Raw genomic sequence first — 23,812 nt, 5'->3', positions numbered from 1 at the left:
CAGGCCCGGCCCTGCCCAGCAGAGGTCTGATGTACACACAGATGACAGGGCATGGAAAGTAGGAGAGTGGGGGTACTGAGGAGGAAAGCTGCCGCAGGAGACAGTTATTGTGGGGTCACCGCTTGGGTCTGACCCCTGACAGTTAGACTTGGGGCTACCAGCAGGCAGGAGAACTTGGGAGGCTGGGCTGTTGCTGCACTGCCTTCGGAACTCCAGCCAGATTAACTTGAGCAAGTCGTGGCAGAGAGATCTTTCACTTCTCCGTCATCCCAGAAAAAGCAGGTGGGTGGTGGAGAGCTGTCTTTCTGAATCAGGCCTGTGGATAAGAACTTCCAGGAGGAAGGGCCCGGCGTGGGTCTGAAAAATGGTCGTCCCCCTGCTGATCACAAATGTGTGCACGCTGCGCTTCCTGATCGCTGGGGTCCCCTCCCTGGCTCGCAGGGGGTGCTCCCTCGCCAGTGGTCTTTATCCTTGGCTACAGAGGCTCTCTCTGGTCCGTAACCAGTTGTCAGCACCAAGGCAACGCTGATCCGTGCTACGTGGGTCAGTATTTTACTGCTCAAATCAGGAAAGGGTTGAGGGTGACCGGAGCATTCTTAGTAATTACGCCAGCACAGCAGACCTCAGCCCAAAAAGGCTTCCAGAATCCCATCAGAATCGTCACCCTCTCCCCCAGCACCCTCGGTCTCGATCTCGTGGTGGTTTCTGGAAAAGACAGTCCAAGCTCTTTAACCAACTCACTCCTCTCCTTTACCGGTCAGAACAGAGACTTGCCATCTAACTTGGAGCCTGCCTCTGACCATGAATAAAATCATGGGGCTACCATGTGCTAGAGAAATCATCAACCACTGTTCTTTGATGGGCTCTTTCTTAAAAATTCCAAGCTTTTCTATTTCTCATTTTGAGATTTTTTCTGTGTGTTATTTCCCTGCGGGAAGAGACAGAGAATAAAAGAGTAGGTTAGTGGGGTTTTTTGTGTCCTTTTCCCTTTTGCTTTGGTGATTGGCGAGCCAGCTTTCCATTGGGAAAAGGTCGGTGAATGAGATGCCTCTCTTCTCCCTCACCCTCCCGGGGGATAACCGAGGAGCTCAGTGGCTTCTTGTCCTCTTCGCCGATTACTGATAGAAATGTGAGTCACCTTCAGACTTTGGCTCTTCGGGGCTGATTTTCAAGGATATTTGCCTTTGAGATGAGGGGAAAATTCACCTCGTAGCACATTGGCTGAAAAGTTCTGTTCTCCTTAAGGATATATGGATTCTGTCTGGTACTTTTTTTAAATAACGCGGTGGTTATTGACACATTATTTTGTGGTACACAACCATCACCACGGTCTAGAGGTAGAACGTTGTTATCACTCCTGAAGGAAATGTGTGCCCATTTGCAGCCACTTCCGTCTCACACAACACCTATTCCGCGCAGTCAAGAAATGTCTGTGTCACTTTCAGGAATGGCTTTGCCGCCTGGTGTGTTGGTATGAAGCAGATTTATGAGTTTCAAAGCAATTCTTAGAAAGTGTTCTTCTTGGCCTAGTTCAGTCTTTCGCCCACCCTGCTTCCAGCCCCCCACCTTGTTGGACATCAGAGGTGAAGTGGGGGACGTCCGCCTTCTTCAGATCGTTTTTTCTTTTTCTTTTTTTGTAGTATAGATGACATTTTTCTTTTCAAAACACAAACTTTATTTTGTAGAGCAGTTTTAGGTTCACAATTAAACTGAGCAGAAGGTACAGAGAGATCCCACGTCCCCCTGCCCCCACACACCGTGGCTTCCCCCGCATAGATGTCCCCCAGCAGAGGGGCACACTTGTGACAGTGGACGACCCTGCACAGACACATCGTCATCACCCAGAGACCACAGTTTACATCCGGCTCCACACTCGGTGCTCTCCGTCCCATGGGTTTACGGAGCCTCCATTATCGTACCCAAACCGTTATTTCCAGTGCCCTGAAAGTCAGAGGATGCCTTCCTCTCCCTCCCTCCTTAACCCCTGGTAGCCACTGATCTTTTGGGTTTTTTCAGCTTTAATGAAGTCTAATTGACAGTAAAACTGTAAGATATTTGAAATGTTCATTGCGGTGATTTGGTACACGGTGTGTTGTGAACAGTTTCTCGTCATCTCATTTGTCAGCCCCTCCAACACCTCACACACTCATCCTCCAGGAATTCTGAGTGGTCAGCCTAACCGATGCCAAGACACGAAAGGGATACTGAGTCTTGGACATGACACGTCTCACAAGAGGCGAAAATATCCTTTCGGTGGGGGAAAGTAAGGAGAAAGTCAATTCATTTAAGTTTATTTTTAAAAATTTTATTTGTAAATTCCTACCTTTATCCCACCTGCCCTACACGTTGAGACGCATAAAATTCCAGTTCAGAAGGGACGCGTGAACTTCTTTAGGCGAATGGCAGCTCACTGTTCGTTTTTTATTTTTAGGTGCCTATAGAATGTTCCTCTCTTTCATTTCCAGAGAGGTTTAGACCAGCCCACCACTAGCAAGTAAAATATAGACTCCAGTAAACGGCCAGATGACCCAGTATCTCCTGAGTTTCATTTAAGAGACAGAATTCAGTAGGTCAGTGTATAAAAACGTGTTACCTTAAGGCATCCTAAAATGCAGTCTACATTCTTCCATGTGGTTGGTTGGTTGGTTGGTTTCTTTCTTTCTTCCTTCCTTCCTTCTTTTTTTTAGATTTTATTTATTTATTTTCCAGAGGGAGACACAGAGAGAGAGGGAACACAAGCAGGGGGCGTGGGAGAGGGAGAAGCAGGCTTCCCGCTGAGCAGAGAGCCCAATGCGGGGCTCGATCCCAATCAGGACCTGAGCCGAAGGCAGATGCTTAACAACTGAGCCACCCGGGAGTCCCTTCCATGTGGTTTTAATGGACTTACCCTTGCACATACAGGAAATGGGACCAGATCATTTTTATCTCCTGCCAGCTGCCATTTCTCTGGTGGAATCCCACATCTGCGTGGGGTGGTGGACACAACTATGGAAGTCAGTCGGGATCGGGGCAGTTCGTGTGTGGCCGGATTGGAAAGCACTGGCTGGCTTGAAGATTGTTGAGCTAATAAGCTTTCTCCTTTTCCAGAAAGTATGACCGAGGATGAAAGGCAGGGCCAAGACCCTGCCTTTCAGAGCCACTTTTGCAACTTGGGTCATTGCGTACATACTGTAGCGTTCCCATTCAAGCAAGACCCCAGTAAATTCCAGCTTCTTACTGTTTATAAGTAGTCCCAAAGATATAGTGATGACCTCGCATAGGAATTTTGGCATTCTCATTGTTATGACATAAGGATATTTAAGACCAATGGAAACAGCCTTTTATAAAAAATAGGAGGAAGACTCTGTGGCCTTTATTTCATCCGATAAACAGGCAAAATATGTTAGACTTCCCTCAGATTAGTTAGTAGGGACTTGATCATTTTCTTTCTTTTCTTTTTTTTTTTTTTTTTTCAAATCAGTGGAGCAACATGACTTTGGCTTTATAACGATGGAGAATCTTTCACTGACCACAGAGCAGTAAAACACAACGGGTGGGGATGGTATTTCGGAAGGAAGGGAGCTAAATGTGGAGGAGGCCTGGGGAGCGTATCACGCGGATGTGCTGTGTTTTTTGTAAGGAGTAAGACAGCTCATTGCCTCGCTGTGCTCACAGGCCAGAAGAAATAGTGTCTCTCGGGTGATTTAGTGCCCCGCCAGCCACACTGATACTAGAATTTGTTCCCTCTCTGCTTAGGTATCTCCATACTTTCTTGGAAAATTAAGTGGAAAAGATAGTGCTTCTCTCCCCTTTGTCATCATTTTTACTGTACCCAATCTGTGACTTTAGGAGCGCCAGTTTTTAAGGGTAAGTCTCTGGGAAGCAGAGAGGGTTTCTTAAATAGATAAGGGCTTCCTAAGGACTCAAGAACTTAGGGGGAAAACAGGGGTGGGTGGGTTTTGGGATGAAGAGATGTCGTACAGCGATGCGTTTCCAGATGACAGACCCTTTGCTTATCCAGAATCAAGAAGCCTCTGGGAATTACGAATAAGGAAACTTCTTGAATCTTTTGCCTGAAACGATGCTATTGCATGCATGAGTCATCTTAGTTCCTTGCTGGAAAAAAGAAGTAATTTAATAAAAGTCATGATGCATGGATGTAACATCAGGAAAATCTCAAGCGGATCACACTGCAAATAGCTTTTTAAAAGGAGTGTTCACGTTTCGTTTCTCAAGGCCGTTTGGGCTCTGGACTTAACGCTGCCTGAGTTTGAATCTTCGCGATTTCTTGGTGCCGTGACTGTAGACCCTGTCAGCTGCAGGGTCCAGAAGCGGTGTCTTGGGGGGCTGTTGGGAGCATTGAGAGAGACCATTGCTAGGGGAGCGGTTGGCACGGCCAACAGAGTGCACAGCACTCAGTAAACTCGGTTGCTGTTTTTCCTACCAGGAATGTTGGTGGTATGCCCTGTGGGAAGCGTATCAAGGTACTCCTAAAAGACAGAATTTCGAAATGCAGATCTAGATCCTAGAATGAAATGTGCTCACTGACTTACCTAGCAGCACTTAGTCCTTGCCCGGGGAAGGTAAACATGTGTGCTGGGTAGATAGGGAAGAAGGTTGGCTTCCCTTCCCCTTTACCCCTTGAGGATCTGTGTCTAAGGGCCCCTGCGGTGTCCTAACCCCATCTTCATGGGAGAAAAAGGAGATGAGTGGTATCATTTCTTTCATATCATCATCACAAACGCCTGTGGTGCCCGATGGACCCTCAGAGCAAAGCCCCCTAACCCATAATGCTCCTAACAACCCTTTACGTCCTATCGGGTGGGGAAGCTCTGGGCGCCAGACCGAGCCAACATTCTGACAGTCACGGGTACCGAACGGCGCAGCTGGGCCTAAAACCCATGTCGTGGCTCCGAGTTCGGTGTTGTTTTCACACCAAGTTCTTACACGTTTGTTGGAAAATTTAGTGTAATAACAGTGCCATAGACACTATCGCTTGTGATGGACAGTGCCCTGGGGAAGCGTCGGGGTCGGGCCTGAGGCAGAGCGGGAGGAACTGGGCAGGAGCCTGTATTGTGTTTTCCGTGGGAAGGTGCTGCCCGGGTGTGGCCAGGCAGAGTTGTTTCAATGGGCCGTGGGGCACGGGCAGTAGTTGCTAGGTGTCTGGTCCGTGGCCCCGGAATGAGGAGGGCAGAGAGACAGCGGCCTGTGCTGTCGCAGCCTGATAAAGGAAGTGGTCCTGGGTGTGGGCTCTGCGGGGTTGGCCTGTATTGAGAGGCACACTCACACTGGAGTTGCTCGCTATCTCAGTCCCTCCAGGGTCAGCCAGGGCCCAGATGTCAAAGCATCAGAAAACAGAAAATAAGAGACCTGTTGATATAACCTGGGAGAGGTGCAGTCTCAGCCGAAGCGTCTCACTGCCTGGAAGAATTGTGCTGTGTTCCAGGGAAAGCCGGTTCGATCACCTGGGAGGTGTGTGGGGCTGAGCCTCCTGGCGGACCTCTCTTTCCGGCGGGCCCCTGCAGCTCCCTGGGAGGCCCCATAGGCTTTGTAGGTGTGAATTACGGCCTTCGCCCTCCGTGTTCTCCATCAGTCGGTGCTTCCTGCCTCGCGAGTGGCCCTGCTTTGCCCCCGTCGGCTGTACTAAGAGTCGGTCGGCTGCAAGGCCTCCCTCTCCCTCTTCCCCCCACGCGGCCATCTGCCGAGGCCTGTCCTCCCTTCTCTTCAGTGTGCCTTTGAAAGATCCCCCCGGGGCTCCAAGCACCCCGGAATGGACCCCTTCTCAGGAGGAGACCCCCGGACCCAAAAACCAAGCCGAGTCCACTGATCAGATGCAAACAGCACGAGGTTTATTGAGTAGACACAGGTACCTGCGGGCGGTCAAGTCTTAGGAGGACTCTCGCGCCCCAGCCCTTTGTTCAGGGCCTTTTTATGGGGTACGGGGAAGCGAAAGCATACGTACAGAAGCAGAAGCATGGTTACAAAGTTTCCATTGGCTGGTTTGAATATAAGGCATACTCGGTGTTTGTAGATTGGCTTTGAAGGACCCCGGCGCACGGAGAGAAAGGTGGGGAGGGGGAGTGAGGAGGGGGAGTGGACCTTATTACTCAGCAGAGAAACATCCTGCCTACGTGACTAGGTCCACATACTTAGGCGACCCCCCCCTTGCCTACGTGACTATCTGCGCGTTACAAGCCGCGCGCAGCAAGTGTACCTATCTCCCCCGCAACATGCCGTTGCCCCCCCTAACTCCAGGGCTGTGCTGGGATAAGGGAGGATTGTCCAAGTAGGGGGAAGGGAAGAGGGGTCTCTTCACCTTGACGTGAGGCCAGGTGACTTTCTCTTTGGCCCTTGCTCTCCCCTCGATGCTCCTGTCCCTACCAGGATATCTGTGTTTGAGTCCCAACTTGCCTCCATTTCTCTCATCTTTTTTTCCTTCAAACTAATATTATCTTTCAATGTCAGATCCTGCCATTTCTCTGTTTAAAAGCCTTACATGGCCTCCTGGTGATTACAGAGCCCCGTTTAAACCCCCAGGCATGACTCACAGCCCCCAGCGACCCTGCGGACACACGCGACACTCCCTTACCGTGGGAAGGGTCCACCATAGGGCACGCCTGGCTGGCTCTCAGCTCTTGGTGGGCTGCCACCCCTCCTTGCCTACCTGGTGAAGGCCCATCGTCCTTAGGGCCAAGGTCATGTGTCCACTCCTTGGAGACCCCATCTGTCACCCTTCTGCCTGGAATCAGTGACACCTCGCCTCACGTCTTACGTGCCACCGTGACAGTAATGGTCTCGTATCTGAGCTGTTTCTCACCCGTGACTTTCTCATCACATCTTATTCATTATTCATTCAGCAGCACTTTGTTAAGGATTTACCCTCCAGGCATCGCGCCAGGCACCGAGGCTGCGGAACTAGCCAGCCAGACCCCCGCCCTCACGAATCCAGTCGTCTCTTTGGGGAGAAGGGGAATCAGAGACATAACCAGACAAACTCAGGAGGCTCTAATTACAACCAGAATGTGATCCCTGCCACAGCGGGCGTATCAACAAAGTCCTGTGGCCACCGAGAGCAAAGAATGCTGCCAGGAAGGATTGAGAAAAGTTGCGGGAAGTAGCGTTGGAGGCGGGTCTTTTGGGATGGAGAAGCCGTGTGAGGGGGGGAATATGGGTGAGGTGACGGCTCTTTCCTTTCCTCGAGGGCCTGAGCATGAAAAGTGGTATCAGTGGGGAAGTACACTCAAACTGGTCTTCCTTTTTTTTTTCTCCCCCTCTCTTGAAGAGTGGACTATTTCCCTCTGGGCACCCTTGCTTAGACATTCTTGTGTTTCTGTCCTACGTGTGGCTCAGGGGAACAGACAGCCAGACTCAGCTGTCTGTGTTGCTGAAGGCTCATTAGAGTCCGCGGGAAAATGTTTGCCCAGCATCCACCCCCCCCCCACACACACAGCGCTCCGACGACCAAAGGCAAACTGCCTGGCGGAGGCATGAGTTTCCACACTGCCATCCTCTTTAGAATTAGATTTATTGTATTATGACTTGAATTTGAGTCATTTTTCAAAACTTTTCCTACTGGGACATTTACTATAATGATAGGCCTTCACAAGTCCTCAGGGCCAAGTGCCAGAGAAACAGGAAACTACCCGGAGGGCCCCAAACATCCCCACCTTGCTTTTAGCCGTCCAGCGCTCTGGGGAGTCCAGTAACCCTTTTTAAAGGCGGCCCTGCCGCACACTGCTACATCCCCGCAGGCAAGTTCTTTACCCTCTTGGAACCTTAATTTCCTTCTTGGTGAAGGCAGAGGGGGATGGGGTTTGCCTCATGGGCTTGTTACGGGATCGAGGAGTCATCAAATACGGCTCCGCAGTGAGTGGTGTGAGCCCCAGCATGGAGTAAGCAGTCCGCAAACGGAAGGTGCAGATTTTTGGTAATGTTGCTAATATTAGACTCAGTCTCCTTAAAATCAAGCAGCCCTGAGAGAGGCGGGGCATGGAGGGTCTGCGTGTCATTGTAGGAAAGCCGGTATAAGGGATGGGGGCCTTGGACATTTTTCCCTCTAACCATTTGGTCTGAATTGAATGCCACTCGGTTTAATTAGGTGGCGGTGCAGGCATTTCTTCATTTTCTGTTCCTCTGTCTCAGGCTTTTGGTTTGACAGCCTTGCCTCTGATACTTTAAGGGTGCCTTTTAGGTGAGATAGACATCCTAAACCAAGAGTTCTCCCTTTTCAGGATAGATGCCTACTCCTAGCAGGTTATTACATTTGCGCACGTGTGTGTGTGTGTGTGTGTGTGTGTGTCCCCGTCCATCCGTGCATGGATGTTTCTTGAAAGGACCCAGGGTTAGAGTTTGGGGCTCTTGATAGAAGTCTAGTTCAGCTGTGAAATGACATGGAGTAGGTGATTATTACTGATTAGTAGAGTTCGCCTTTATGTCTGAACTTCGTGTTATGAACGGAAGCCTTTGCCTAGCTTTCTATGAAAAGACGTTTTCCTTTGAAGAATCATGAGTTGCCTGACATTTACATTTTCTAAAAGATTTTATTTATTTATTTGACAGAGAGAGAGAGAGATCACAAGTAGGCAGAGAGGCAGGCAGAGGGGGAGGGGGAAGCAGGCTCCCTGCTGAGTCGAGAGCCCGATTGGAGGACCTTGAGACCGACCATGACCTGAGCCGAAGTCAGAGGTTTAACCCACTGAGCCACCCAGGTGCCCCTGACCTTTACATTTTTATAAGGAATTCCAGAACTAGAAATTAAAATCTGCAAAAAACCCAAGTTCTATGATTGCTTCCAGTTCTTATCATTGAGACGCTCCTCCTGTCACCTTTTGTCATGGCTCTGCCTTCTTCTCATCTACCCATATAGGAAGAACGTTGGTGAAAAGCACAGAAACCAATGACTTCTCTGGCTGTGGAATTTCCGTGAAGAAAAGACAGCATCGGAACTCACCTGGACCATCTTTCACACCTGGCAGACCCTCCACGCTCCCGCGCGCGTGTCCCATGAACTGCAGCCAATCGTCGCGTGGGGTGCCTGCAGAGGAGGGCACGGACCTGGCCTGTAGAGGGAGCAGGGAGGGCAGGGGGGAGGCTAGGGGAGAACATGGAGCAAATGTTTTACAACCTGAACCTCAGAACTGTGATCCTCCGAGGAGAGCGCTACTTGAAGAAAAGAAAAAAAAAAAAAAAGTCGAATGGCTTCTCAGGGATTTTGTTTTCTGTCCACATAAAAGCCATAGTTCGTTTAGGTGGCCGTATTTTGAGCACTCAGATTTCAGTTCTGTTAAATGTGAAAGAGGGATCGACTGACCGTTCATTGCTGTTCCGTGACTAGTGTAAAATATGTATATGTTTATCTTTATTTTTATAATATGCAAATACATTTAAATTTATACAGTTTGATGCTTCTAGCGTTAGTTCACACTGGGTGCGATATTCTGCATGAGAACTGTGCCAAGATGGGGCTGGTTTCTTATTTTAGCATAAGACCTTTTTGTTCATTCTTTATTCTTTAATCCTTCTGAGATTACAAAAAAAAAAAAATCTCTCTGTCCACGGATTAAGTGTGGGGGTCCTAGAGGTTACCAGTAATCAGCAAGAACCTTAAATATATATGGCAGGCAGTGTCTCCTCCCCTTGTTTTAAATCAGGGTCCCCTGCCTGTAAGCCGGTTTGTTGGGGGGCCTGGTGGGATTCCGGGGTCGCTCTGCCTCCCTGTCTGCCAGCGCCGGGCCGAGTGGTCATTGCTCCGGGCTGGGTTTCCTATCGACGGTGAGTTGTCACAGCTGGTGTGCTGATGGAGGCCCGGTGCTGGCATTCTTCAGGGGACAGGGACAGAGAGGTCAATGAGTCCATGGGAAACCTTAGTCTTTCAATAGCGCAAGGTAATCGGGAGTGAGTTGTGAATTGTGCAGAGGGCTTTGCTAACGAGTCCCTTTCTCTGTCTCTCTGCAACAGAGTCTGTGAAACTTAGCAGAGCGCCCTGATAGCCCTCCACGTCTGGCTGTCAGACCTTAAGACAGTGAGTTGCCTCCGACAGGATGGTCACCTGCCAGGAACTAGTAAAACCTTTGTTGTTCAGTCTCCACAGAGTAGAACGTGAAGAGCAGAGCAAATTGCTCTCTCATCCATTCCAAATCGGGGCCAAACGTATCAGCCGCAGTAGTAACACGTTCTTTGACGAAGGTAGAGGACTCTGTTTGCAGCTGTCTCCTCTGCGTGTGGATGGAAAAAGGTGTAAAACAAACTGTTAATCTGCAGTGTAAGGCATGAAAAGTGAGTCAGCTGATGTTTTTCTTTTCTTTCTTCTATAAAGTATTGACACTTGCAATGCCAGTATACGAGGTCTCAACGTACTTTTAAAAAGAATAACCAGCTAGCAAGTGACTGCCCTGGGAAAGTTCCCTAGCTGACGTCCGTAGATTAGGTGCCCCAGGAGTCGACTTGACTAACGCCAGAACCTCGGTTAAACAAGTGTGATTTCTCACAGTCATAAAATCAAATGGGATCTCAGACTATTTCTGCATTTTTGGATACTTGAATATGCCACCTCGATTTTGAGATCTCATTTCCTGTTAGAACACAGTCACAAGTTCACCTGCTTAATCCCTTGGTCACAGTTCTTGTGTGTGCGTGTGCGTGCGTGCGCCTCTGTGTGCGCGTGTGTGTACGCGCGCGTGTGTGCGTGTAAGCCAAATGGTAACATTTAATTGCTTTAGGGACCGTCAAGTTGTTGGGCATAGGAGTTTTGCAATTGACACGAGAGGGTTCCGAAACTGTCAAATGAACTGCCTTTGACCAGTCTTTTGCAAGGACTCTGAAGGATGTGACTTTGGGCTAACTCCCCAGGGGACCATTTTAAGTGAAAAAAACAAAAAAACAAAAAAAATGCTCCTTTGGGTGACATACCCTGCAAAATGTGTGTTATTCTTATGAACTTAAATGCCCACATTCTTAATAACTGCTATTTTTGGACAAGTGATGTTTTGTGCTGTCATCTGAACCCTAGAGAAGCGGTATAAGGAGAAATCTCGGTGTCACACGTGACCAGAAGCAACTCCAGAAAAGCCGGAGACCTTGCTTCGGGGTCGGGGGAGGGTAGGAGATAACGGAAAACGCTCTGCTCTGCTGGAACGGTCAGGCTCGATGCAGGTGGTTGCGTACCTGGGATGACACAGCCAGCCAAGGCCAAGCACAAGGGGAGACTTTGCAGATCGAGTTGTCCCTTGCCTCGCAAACACCCTACACGTTAGTTACGGTTTCTATTCCTGCAACCTGTGGTATCAAAACCACTTCCTAGAATTGTAACAGTCCTGCCAGGATAAATGTTTTTCCCCCCTTCCAAGAGAAAGAAAAAAATGACAGTGCTCATGTTTGACATTTGTGCATTTGGGCTCTTTTGAATGAATAAAAAGGAAAGGGTTTGGTATAATTCCCAATGGGGTGTGTGTGTGTGTGTGTGTGTGTTCTTTTTCATACCACAGTTTGTAAATTGTAATTGTGGTTTCTCCTTGAATTGTCTTGACTGGGCAGAAATTAAAAAAAAAAAAGTCAAAAAATTCAATAAAAATACAAAGAAATGGTGAAACAATTCTATTTGCAGAGCTTAGTTATTTGGGTTTTTTTGGTTGTTGTTGTTTTCTTTTGTTTCAGTTCTAGGAATAACTTCTATATTTTTTTAGTCGCTTTTGAACTGATGGGAGATGGTGGCCGTGCTACTGGGGGATGAAGCCCCCACGAGGAACACTGACAGGTCCCTGTTTAAAACCCTGCCTCTTTCCAGAGCACAGATTCAGTGCTTGAATATGGGCGCTGTCTTCAATCAGACCTTCTATCAGCAACTCGCTGTACTCTTCAGTCTAACTTGGGAATTGAGCACACGTTTGCAAGTTCCTTTTGCAGACCTTGCTTTCCAGAGAGTTCTTAACAGAAGGCCTTGCCACCACTGCGCACATTGCCGGGACCGCAGGGAGGGGTCTGTAGTCCCCAGACCTGCAGGTACCGGCTCAGAGGCAAGGGAAAGTGTCCACTTCCACAGGAGCCCAGCCTCCAGGGAGGGACTGAGAGCAGAGAAGCCCACTCTGGGCCCCTCCACCTGAGAAGGCAGGTGGAGCCTCTGGGGGCCGGGGACGCACCTTCTCCCCGCTGGAAAGCTGATGCCCATGTGTGGCCATCAGAATTTTCCAAAGGCTGGGGAAGCTGGCCCTGGGTCCTCACAGCTCTTGGGCAGGGTGGGGGTGGGGATCGGGGGGGGGGGCAGCGGATCCTCTGTCCTACTGTTGCCCCTTCTGCTGAAGAGAGTAGTACAGGGAAATAACTCATTTGGGAACCTCGTTGTGTATTTTTGGTTTTCTTTTAAACCAAGAAACTCGGAGTTCTTTAAACTTGCCGAGCACATAAATTAACAATGACAGCACAAAAATGCATGGGAGAAATGGAGTTATGTAGGAATAAAGTGTCTGTGTTTCCTTGGAACTAAGCTAATAGGAATCGGAAGTAGATTCTGATAAGTGAAGACATATGTTGTGAGATTAAGAACACCCCTTAAGAAAGTAACTTAAAAATATGTTCAAGAAGTTAATGGAATTAAAATGTTACACTAGAAAATATCCACTTAATGCAAAGGTAGACACTAAAGGATGAAGAGAGGAATAAGAAAGTGAGATATAGGGAGGATAAAAATCAATATGGCAGATGTGAATCTAACCATATCATTAATATCAGGAGGTTATTTCTTTTTAAGATCTATTTACTACAGAGAGAGAAAGAGATTGAGTGAGGAGGGTGGAGAGGCAGAGGGTGAGGCAGAGAATCCTCGAGCAGACTCCCTGCCGAGCACAGAGCCTGATGCAGGGCTTCATCCCATGACCCCGAGTCAGCCGCTTAACAAACTGAGCCCCCGCAGGCACCCTAATGAGATTAAACAACTTAATTAAAAGACAAAGACTGCCTATGTGGATTAAAAATTTATGTTCTGCACAGGAGGCAGATTTTAATGTGAAGATACAAATAGGTGGAAAGTAACAGGATGGAAAAAAAATACACCAGGCAAAAAACAGCCAGGAAGAGCTGGCTCTGCCAATATCAGACAAAATAGACATTGAAACTCACCTACATTTCAAGACACTACTAGAGACAAAAAGGACATTTCATGGTGAAAAAGTCAATCTGTCAGGAAGGAAAGGAAATTTGGGACATGAACAAAAATATAATGACACAGGGGTTGATAACCAATGGGTTAAAGAAGAAAATGGAAACACAACATACCAAAACTTGTAGGCCATAGCTAAGGGAATCTGCATATAGGCAGGCCTGTAAAAGGAAATTCTCAAATCAATAACTGATAACCTAGAGGCACCCGGATGCCTCAGTCGGTTGAGCATCTCACTTTCAATTTTAGCTCAGGTTGTGAGAGGAGAGATAAGCGATGATGACTACTGGGGTAATGGGTTTCTTTTAGGGCAGTGTGGTAGTCAGGGTACACCAGAGAATTAGAAACAATAATATATATTAGAAAGGGACTCATGATAAAGAATTGGCTCACACAATTACAGAGGCTGGCAAGTACCAAATATGCCAATGTCTCAGTTTGAAGGCCATCTGGAGGGAGAATTCTCTCTTACTCAGGGGAGGGTCAGGCTTTTGATCTGTTCTGGCCTTCAACTGATTAGACAAGGCCCACTCATGGGGGGCAATCTGCTGAGGGTACAGACTTCTATGAGAAAGACTCAGAGAACAAAGGGAGTGATGGAGCCAAATTGAGGATGGAGTGATAAGGTTTGCAAGTGAAGACAGTACTGAAATAAAGGAAAATATTATAGGGCAATGAGGCCCACAGCATGATAGAGTCTGAGGATTCAAAAGGTTATGGAGTCAGCAGGCTGTGCTGATAAAAGCCTTCGACAACACTGTGCCTACTGAACACAGTTCACATTCCTTGGACAACTGGGGTAAACCTAACTCAATTCTATTTCCTCCGCCGTGTCCTTAAGACTCTCAGGGCAACCACACCCTAATTCTAAGGGAGGCACATTTGCCTGCAGCTCTTGCTGGCCCTCTGCCAGCCCGGCATTGCTGATTGAAGTAGGCAGGGGTGTCGGGCGTGCTGGCGTGCGAAAATCGTCCAGGCCAGCAAGGGTCCCACTCTTAGCACTTTACATGGAGGAGACCAAGCCAACCAACAGTAGGAGCAGAGGGGATGCTATGACACGGAGAGAGGGATCAGAGCGGCGACTGGAACCACTTCCACACTGAGACTGGGCTGAAACTGAGGACACTGGCTGGAGGAGAGGAGAGCCGACCAATCTGAAAAGCATTCCAAGGACCGCACTTGCTGTGAGTGGGTCTGGAGACAGTCTGGGGTCCCTAGAGTTGTCTCCATTGTTCCAGTCCAAATACATTATTAAAATGAGCCACCCATTGCTAGAAGTAACTTGAATGGATCTCTGTATATGCACCAAAAATACCCGGCCGGAGCAGGACCTCTTTCCCAGGAATTCCCTCACTTTGTTTCTGGGCCCTCGTGACACGCTAAGTGCTGTTTGGCCCGCTGGAGATCCAGCACTAGATGAGGCACATCGGACCTCGACATAGACCTGATCTTGTGGTCAGAGATGATAATATTCATGCTCACGCTCAGCCCCAGCCCCGTGCCCCGCCCTTGCACTCCCTGGGCCGTGTGCCTTTGACTCCTACTGTTCACAGTGGTTCCTCTTCATAGAATTCCCTTCCCCTGCTAAATGCTACCCCTTTCCATGTAACCTTCCAGAATCTCTCAAGCAAAATTAATTCCTCTCTTTGTTGTGCTATGTAGCGTTTCTGTAGCCATCATGACACTCCGGCCATTCTGCCTTGAGTTAAAGTTGTTTTGTTTTGTTTTAAAGATTTTATTTATTTATTTGACAGACAGAGATCACAAGTAGGCAGAGAGGCAGGCAGAGAGAGGGGACAGGAAGCAGGCTCCCTGCTGAGCAGAGAGCCTGATGAGGGGCTCGATCCCAGGACCTGGAATCATGACCTGAGCCAGAGGCAGCGACTTTAACCCACTGAGCCACCCAGGCACCCCGAGTTGGAGTTGTTTATATGCCAACCTCGTCTACAGGAACTTGAACTCCTTGAGAACGAAAAGTGGGCCTGATTCTTCCTCCTGCCCCGGCTACCATTGAACCTTCCACCCAGGATTCCTTCAATGCAAACTGGTTCCATTGAATTAAATTCAACCTAAAGGAACAAGGGAGCTGGAAAGCGAGGAGGACATTCACACTTTTCCCTTATTCCCAGCTTCCACACCCAAGCAGATGGCTACAGAATGGCGGTGAGTATCCGAAGGCTTGTGCAGCTGCCTTCCTACAAATCCAAATCATCACTAACTGGGACGAGCTCGTTATTTTATTTCATTTCATTTTTTTTTTTTTTTAGCCTTGGCATGTGGTCAGTATTGCCTAGCTATGAAGAAGGCATAATGAAATACTTCCCAGTGCTTTGAACCGGCAAACCTGTGTTTATACAATTACACGACAACAAGCTAATGGGATGGCCTTGCTGATGTCGAGGGCAGGAAACTACAGTCCCCTGACTACATGTTTCACTGCAGATCGGTTTGCATCTCATGGGAAAAGAATCTTGATTTCGAGCTATCCCCTCACGTAGAGGGGGTTTGCTATAAATAAGGGGCCAGAGAACTGAATTCTCAAGTGCGTTTTATTTCTTCCTGAGAGACTCACATGAGGATCAGTGGATGACTGTTTGCTCCGGGGCTGCACCAGAAAATTCTACTAACTATTTTCAGGTGACAGCAACATAAATAATAAGGGAGGTGTTCTCACGAGTCCAGGCTTCCCTCTCAACCCGTTCTGCCAAGCTCCTCTGACATTGACAAGACTTTGTGGATGTGAGCCAGAGAGGCAGCCAAGGTTGTACTGGAAAGAGTACTTAGCTTACAATCAGAAGACCTAGTTAAAGACCTAGAGAGCCACCAACTAGCCTTGGGATCTTGGGCATGTCTCTGACTTCTTAAGATTGCTTATCTGCATACTCAATAATTCTTCAAGTTCCCTTCCATGGTTTGAGTCACATCTATGGGAGTACATGAGACCATTGTCCCACCACTACAAAATTACTGGAGGTGACTCATCAACTTCAGGGTCATTTTTCTAATTGCCCTGAACCACACACAGGTTCTGGCCTGGTTCTCCTTGTGACTAACTGCCTCGGTCACACAGGGGCCTAAGGAAATGGGATTTGGTTGGGCTGTGACACTTTTCCTCTTACCCATACATGGCCTGAAGAACCAGCCTCTAGGACTCATGTCTCCTCAGCAGCAGAGTCTAACAGCTAATGAACCAACGCACGTGGTCACTGGCCTTCAAGGATTTTAACATAGTGTTATTTTTAAACTCAAGCGAAAAGAACTAAATGTTCAAGTTCTTAAGTGGAGGGGTTGGAGGAGGGATACATTTTCTGTGCAAGGGTGATGTGTTGTAAAAATTCAACATAGTTAAAGGAAAGCGGCAAATCTGGCTTCATCAGTAATATTTACACCCGGGGACGTCTGTAGAATGCTGTGCTTGCAACCCGTGTTTTTGAAACATGGGCTGAAACAGACTACAATGTGAGCCATTTCTGAGGCTAAACTCCCCAAATGGAATCTAAAAGAGATTCGTGTTGCTTTGTTTGGACTGTAGAATGTAAATGCTAAGAGGGACCATGTCAGTAAACCCACCCGAGTTTTGACATCTTGTACCATCTAGTGCTGTGAACATTCTGGAACAGTGCACCTTTCATGCTTGATTCTTTTGCACTCATACACTGAGACCATGGTGTTGGTGGAAGCTGGACCATTCTGGAAAGCAATTAGGAATATCTATCAAAGCCATCAGTGTATCCAAATTTTATCCCATTCTGAAGAATCTACCCCAGCTTTGCAAAAATACGGCCAAAGCTATATATGTAAGAATATTTAGCAAAAAAAAAAAAAAAATTGGTAAAGAAAAACTAAAATGTTCACTATTTGCAGATGACATGATATTATATCCAGAAAACCCAAGACTCCACCCAAAAACTCCTAGAACTGGTAAATAAATTCAGCAAAATCGCAGGATACAGAAATCTGTTGCATTTCTATACACCAATAATGAAGCAGCAAAAAGAGAAATTGAGAAATGGTCCCATTTACAATTGCACCCAGAGTAATAAGATATCTAAGAATAAATCTAACCAAAGAGATGAAAGACCCTGTACTGTGAAAACTATCAAATACTGGTGGAAGAAATTGAAGATGACACAATGGAATGGAAAGACATTCCATGTTCATGGATTGGAAGAAAATATGTTGTTAAAGTGTCTAGATTAGGGGTGCCTGGGTGGCTCAGTGGGTTAAAGCCTCTGCCTTCCCCTCAGGTCATGATCCCAGGGTCCTGGAATGGAGCCCCGCATCGGGCTCTCTGCTCAGCAGGGAACCTGTTTCCCCCTCTCCCTCTGCCTGCCTCTCTGCCTACTTGTGATCTCTGTCAAATAAATAAATAAAATCTTTTTAAACAAATGTCTATATTATCCAAAGCAATCTACAGATTTAACACAATCCCTATCAAAATACCAAGAGCAGTTTTCACAGAGCCAGAACAAACAATCTTAAAATTTGTGTGGAACCATAAAAGACCCCCAAATAGCCAAAGCAATCTTGAAAAAGAAAGAAAAGCTGGAAGCATCACAGCTCCAGACGTCAAGTTATATCACAAAGCTGTAGTGATCAACACAGTATGGCTCTGGCACAAAAACAGACACATGGAGCAGTAGAACAGAATAGAAAAATCCATAAATAAACCCACAATTATATGGTCGATTAATCTTTGACAAAGCAGGAAAGAGTATCCAGTGGGGGAAAAAGATAGTCTCTTCAACAAATGGTGTTGGAAAAACTGGACAGCCACATGCCAAAAATGAAACCGGACCATTTTCTTACTCTATATGCAAAAATATATCAAAATAAATTGAAAATGGAATAAAGACCTAAATGTGAGACCCAAAATCATCAAAATCCTAGAAGTGAGCATAAGCAGTAACTTCTCTGACATGCAATGTAAAAAGATGGTAAAAATCTTTTGATTAAAATAAAATCTTTTGCTTGAAAAAAACGAACAAAATCAAAATATACCTGATAAACTTCAAGGAGATATTTGCAACATTTATCACAGATTAAGGGGTAATGTCCCCAATATATTAAGAACTGCTTAAAATTAAGGGAGAGAGGACCAAAACTAGATAAAATAAATAAATAAATAAAAGATCCTTTACATACAAAAAAGATCCCCAAATAGCTTGAACACATGAAAAATATTTGCTCCCTTAAAAGAAAAAATTCAACCCCACCCACAATTAGGGAAATACAAGTTACAACTTCACTGAAATGCCAATTCTCACCTACCAGATTGGTGAAAATTAAAAGTATGACAATATACTCAATTCGGGAAATTGAGGGAAACAGGCAGGCTGATGCATTGCTGGTGGGAATGGAAACCAGTACAGTGCCTAGGAGGGGATTCTGGCAATATCTACTAACCACATTATCTAATTTAAATTACCTTTTGGGGTGCCTGCGGGGCTCAGTCGGTTAAGCATCTGACTCTTGGCCTCACCTCAGGTCATGATCTCCCACGTGTGATCAAGCCCCGGGGTGGGTTCTCCATTCAGCGGGGAGTCCGCTTGAGTTTCTCTCCCTCGGCTTCTCCCCCTGCTTGTGCGTGCGCACGCTCTCTCTCAAATACATAAATCTTTTTACAAAACTAGCAACCAAACAACAACAACAAAAAGCTGTAATTTGACCCAGCAATTGCACTTCTAAGAATTTATCCTGCAGATAAACTCCAGCAAAACGAAAGTACGTATAGGCGAGGTTATGCACCGCAGCGTTGTGCAAAATATCGCAAACAGCCCAAGGGTCTGTATACAAGAGGGTTTGAATAAACCGTGAGATATATCCACACAATGGGGTACCATGCTACTATGAAAGAAGAATGAAAATCTCACGATGGACTGATCCAGAATAATTTTCAAGATATACTGTTGCGTGACAAAGCTGGGTGCCAAGGAGTCTCTATTTTTTACTACTTTTTGTGGAACAAAGAAATGGGAAAGGAGAAAATATTCATATATATGTTCATTTGTGTCAGAAGAATCATAGGAAGGATAGCCCAGAAATAAATGAGATTGGTCACCTGTAGGGAGGTGGAGGGAACTGGAGCAGAAGGGATGAAGGGAGTCGCACTTTTCTGAAGAAGCTTTTTGTATAGTTTTGACTTTGAGAAGCATGTTTACTCTTCACACACTCAAAGAAGAAATAAATAACTAGACAAACACATTAGTGAATAGAATTCACTGGAATGTGGGATAAAAACTGCAAATAGGCCATGAGCAGAAACAAATAATCCTAATGGTATTTAAGACAAACGACAACCATACAGAAAGGGAGCATAGGGAATCAATTAAGTAATTTTTGAACACAGTAATTTGATTTTATACCCTCAGGCTGAAGACAAAAACTATTGAAATTATTGTAGTGAGGGGGGGTTTGGGTCCCCCCCCCCCCATCCCACAGTGGTATATGTTAGCAATTCTGAGACTACGTTATGGAGACTCTTAGATTGAACAAATAATGGGATCCAGGTTTTTCACCATCAGAGAATAAAATTACAAATACACGAAAGGAGAAGCCTAGAATGTACGCTGTGGGGTTGCATCGGAATTGGAGGTGTTAGTGTAAATACAGATATAAATACATAGATTCAGAAATGAACACGACTCTCAGGACACATAGACCTGGTTCTGTTTGCTGAGAATGTAACAATGTAACAATGTAACAATGTAACAATGTAACAGTGGCATCCCAGGAACAATGAACACCTTTAGGGCCCATGGTTTTTAAATGGCTGGTTTTTAAATGTCATTCTCCGTGGAAAGGACCTAGAGTACTTGGAGGACTGGCTGATTCCAGGGCGAGAGTTTCTTACTATGCAGATAAGTAAGGACGTCTGCAAACAATGTTGGCCACATCCCAGAGAGACATTGGAGCCAGATGGAAGGGGCGCCCACGGATCAAGTCAACCAACGTGAGCATCAGCATAGAAACTAAAATGAGAATCCGAGAGTACTGATATTGAATAAGTAAGTGAATAAGTAAACAAATGGGGAAGAGGGAAAGCATTTCCTCACAGGAGAATGCAAGCTAGTAAATAAGGAACGATGGAATTAGAGAATTATCAGTATTTATAGCCACCATAATGATGATCGATTCAGGCCAAAATCAGCCAGGATGGTAAAAATAGTAGGTAAAAGTAACACAAGAACCATGGGATATTTATACAGTATTAAAGTTCTAACCCCACAAGATAGTTTTTAATTACAAAGGGTAAAAATAGTATCATTTACAGTAGAACATGCTGGCAGAGCCCCACCTCAACCAACCAGCCACCAGTAATGTGCCACACCCTGGCATCCGATGGCCCGAGGACAGCACCGCCTCGATGCTGTGCGGTTCCTGCTGAAGACAGAGACACGTGGATCTAATTATGAGGAAACAGGAACAAACTTCGAACTGTCTTACAGGATAACTGGTTCATACCTTCAAAAATGTCCAGCAAGGGGGCACCTGGGTGGCTCAGTGGGTTAAAGTCTCTGCCTTTGGCTCAGGTCATGATCCCAGGGTCCTGGGATCGAGCCCCGTATCGGGCTCTCTGCTCGGCGGGGAGCCTGCTTCCTCCTCTCTCTCTGCCTGCCTCTGCCTACTTGTGATCTCTCTCTCTCTCTCTGTCAAATAAATAAATAAAATCTTTATTAAAAAAAAAAAAAGTGGCACCTGGTGGCTCAGTGGTTTAAAGCCTCTATCTTCAGCTCAGGTCATGATCCTAGGGTGCTGGGATCGAGCCCCACATCAGGCTCTCTGCTCAGCAGGGAGCCTGCTTCCCGTCCCCTCTCTCTCTGCCTGCCTCTCTGCCTACTTGTGACCTCTTTCTGTCAAATAAATAAATTAAATCTTCAAAAAAAAAAATGTCCAGCAAGAAAAACTTCAAGAGCCAGCAAGAAAGGCTAAAGAACGGCCCACGTTAGACCCCCCAAGAGACTAAATTTTTTTAACTGATGTGGGACTGGATCCTGGGTGGGATTTTTTTTTCTTCTGCCAAAAGAGCGACGAGACAACTGGTGAAATTCTGTAGAGTATATGATATTGTGGTATTGCCGTTCATTTTCCAATTTTGTAGAGTCTGGGGGGGATACATATGCCCCCCCTCCCCGATACATAAGACTGGTCTTGTTTTTAGGAAATACATGCGGGAGTATTCAGAAGCCAAGGAACAGTTTGCAATTTTCCATCCGACGACTCAGAAAAATATAACAGATATGTGGGGAGGGAAATAGAAGGCAAATATGATAAGATGTTAATATTCAGGGAATCTGGGTGAAGAGTATACTGGAATTCTTGGTACTACTTTTGCAAATTTTCTGTAAGCCTGAAACGGTTTCAAAATAAGTGGGAGAGCTAGTGAGGGGGAAAAAGAAAAAATGTCTTTCTCTTTCCCTCCCTCCCTGTCTCCCTCCCTTCTTCTCTTTTTCCCCCTCTCTCCCCCTACCCACCTCTTTCCACACAAACACATAGGTACACATCTGAAAAAAATGTTGCAAAAGTACAAATTGTGTTTATATCTAGCTGGTGGGACATTACATTCAAAATAAATTTTATTGCAAAGGAAGCAAAGGTGAAAATAAACAAATGGGACTACATTGATCTAAAAAGCTTCCGCACAGAACAAGAAACCATCAACAAAATGAAAAGGCAACCTACGGGGTGAGAGAAAACATTAACAAATTATACATCTGATGAGGGGTTAGTATCCAAAATAATGAAGAACACATGCAATTTAATAGTGAAAAAAAGGACGCCTGGGTGGCTCAGTTGGTTAAGCAGCTGCCTTCAGCTCAGGTCATGATCCCAGGGTCCTGGGATCGAGTCCCGCATAGGGCTCTTTGCTCGGCGGGGAGCCTGCTTCTCCCTCTGCCTCTGCCTGCCTCTCTGTCTGCCTGTGCTCACTCGCTCTTTCTCCCTCTGTCTCTGACAAATAAATAAATAAAATCTTTAAAAAAAAAAATAGCGAAAAAACCCCAAGCAGTCTGGCTAAAAATGGGCAGAGGATCTGAACAGGCATTTTTCCAAAGAAGACAGACAGAGGGCCAACAAGTACCTGAAAAGATAACCAACGTCATTCGTCATCAGGGAAATGCAAATCCAAACCACAATGAGAGATGACCTCACCTGTTAGAATGGTTAGGACCCAAAAAAGGCAAGAAATAACAAGTGTTGGCGAGGACTGGAGAGAAGGCAGCCTTGTGCACTGTTGGTGGGAATAAATGAAAGCAGTCACTGTGAAAAAGCAGTAGGGAGTCTCCTCAAAACTTTAAAAAAGAGAACTGCCATACTTTCCAGCAATTCCACTTCTGGGTATTTATCCAAAGGGAATGAAAACACCAACTCAAAATGAGATCTGCCCATGTTCATTGCAGTATTTTTGCAATAGCCAAGATACAGAAGCCATCGAAGTGTCCACTGATAGATGAATGGATAAAGAAAATGTGGCTTATGGGACGCCTGGGTGACTCAGTGGGTTAAAGCCTCTGCCTTTGGCTCAGGTCATGACCCTAGGGTCCTGGGATGGAGCCCTGCATCGGGCTCTCTGCTCAGCAGGGAGCCTGCTTCCTCCTCTCTCTCTCTGCCTGCCTCTCTGCCTACTTGTGATCTCTGTCTGTCAAATAAATAAATAAAATCTTTAAAAAAAAAAAAAGAAAGAAAAAATGTGGCTTATAGACACAAAGGAATATTATTGTGCCTTAAAGAAGAAGGAAATCCTGCCCTTCGTGACAACACGGATGGACCTTTGAGGGCATCGAGAAAGACAAATACTGTATGTTCTCACTTAGATGTGGAATCTGAAAACAGCGAAACTTCCAGAAACAGAAGGCAGAAGGTTCGTTTCCCCAGAATCGGGGAAATGGGGCCATGTTGGTCAAAGGGCACAAACTTCTGGTTATAAAGGTCAGTTCTGCAATCTATGGTACAGCATGGTACCTACAGTTAGCAACACTCTATTGTATACTCAGAAGTTGCTAAGAGAGTAGATCTTGTATGTTCTTGTAATTACATGAGGTGAAGGATGAGCTAACGACCCTAACTGTGGTAAACATTTTACAACCTGTACTTGCATCAGATCAAGTAAGGTGTCCTGTTGTCCACCTTACATTTACACTATGCTGTCTGTCAACTGTATCTCCATCAAGCTGGGGGAAAAGAAAAGAAAATTCATCTTCTTTATGCTTTTTTTTATATTTTATACCTAGGCAAACACGGGCATGTGTCTGTTTTTCTTACATACACTTATTTAAATTTTTCAAAAGTGCCATCAAGGGCTGTCCCCCTTGATGGGACGATGGCACCTTGTCAGTTCAGCTGTCTTGTCCTTATCACTACTCTCCTCATGCCTGGTTACACCCATCTGGGCCCTCCCAGCAGCTGTGGCAGGGCCAAAATAGTTCTGAACGGGATCGTGACAGTAAGACAGCTGTAGTCTCAAATGTCTTCGAGTGTCCCATGTTTGTCCCCCGAGGCCATGCATGTGTCATATAACAGAAGGAATGCTAAGAATGTGCATACTCTGGTGCAGAAACACCCTGTCATTTTCTGGGGGTATGAGAGTACCAGAGCGATGAACTTGGACTTGTCTGCATTGTTAAAGAGTCATTGTTGCTGTTGTTGTTTAAAGCAAATTGTTATTTATTACAGATTTATAGAACC

The 23,812-nt window shown here is 46.1% G+C and overlaps 1 protein-coding gene across 2 annotated transcripts in view; it reads left to right on the top strand.

Moving 5' to 3' along the window:
* Positions 1-11,569, top strand: part of MFHAS1 (multifunctional ROCO family signaling regulator 1) — a 97,137-nt gene extending 85,568 nt beyond the window's left edge. The window contains exons 3-4 of one of the 2 annotated variants that reach the window (XR_006381004.1): positions 3,736-3,846; positions 8,846-11,569. Coding sequence is in view for 1 of the 2 variants with exons in the window: in XM_044225542.1 (XP_044081477.1) it covers positions 8,846-8,879 (34 nt within the window). In the remaining variant the exon portion in view is untranslated. The remainder of the gene's footprint in view (positions 1-3,735; positions 3,847-8,845) is intronic. The other variant, XM_044225542.1, reaches the window with a different exon arrangement.
* The last annotated feature ends 12,243 nt before the right edge of the window (positions 11,570-23,812 follow it).

This window comes from Neovison vison, chromosome 11, assembly GCF_020171115.1.
Source record: "Neovison vison isolate M4711 chromosome 11, ASM_NN_V1, whole genome shotgun sequence".
NCBI classification, from domain to species: domain Eukaryota; kingdom Metazoa; phylum Chordata; class Mammalia; order Carnivora; family Mustelidae; genus Neogale; species Neogale vison.
The sequence above is the reverse complement of the archived record's forward strand: the minus strand, read 5'-3'. Positions and strand labels throughout refer to the sequence as shown.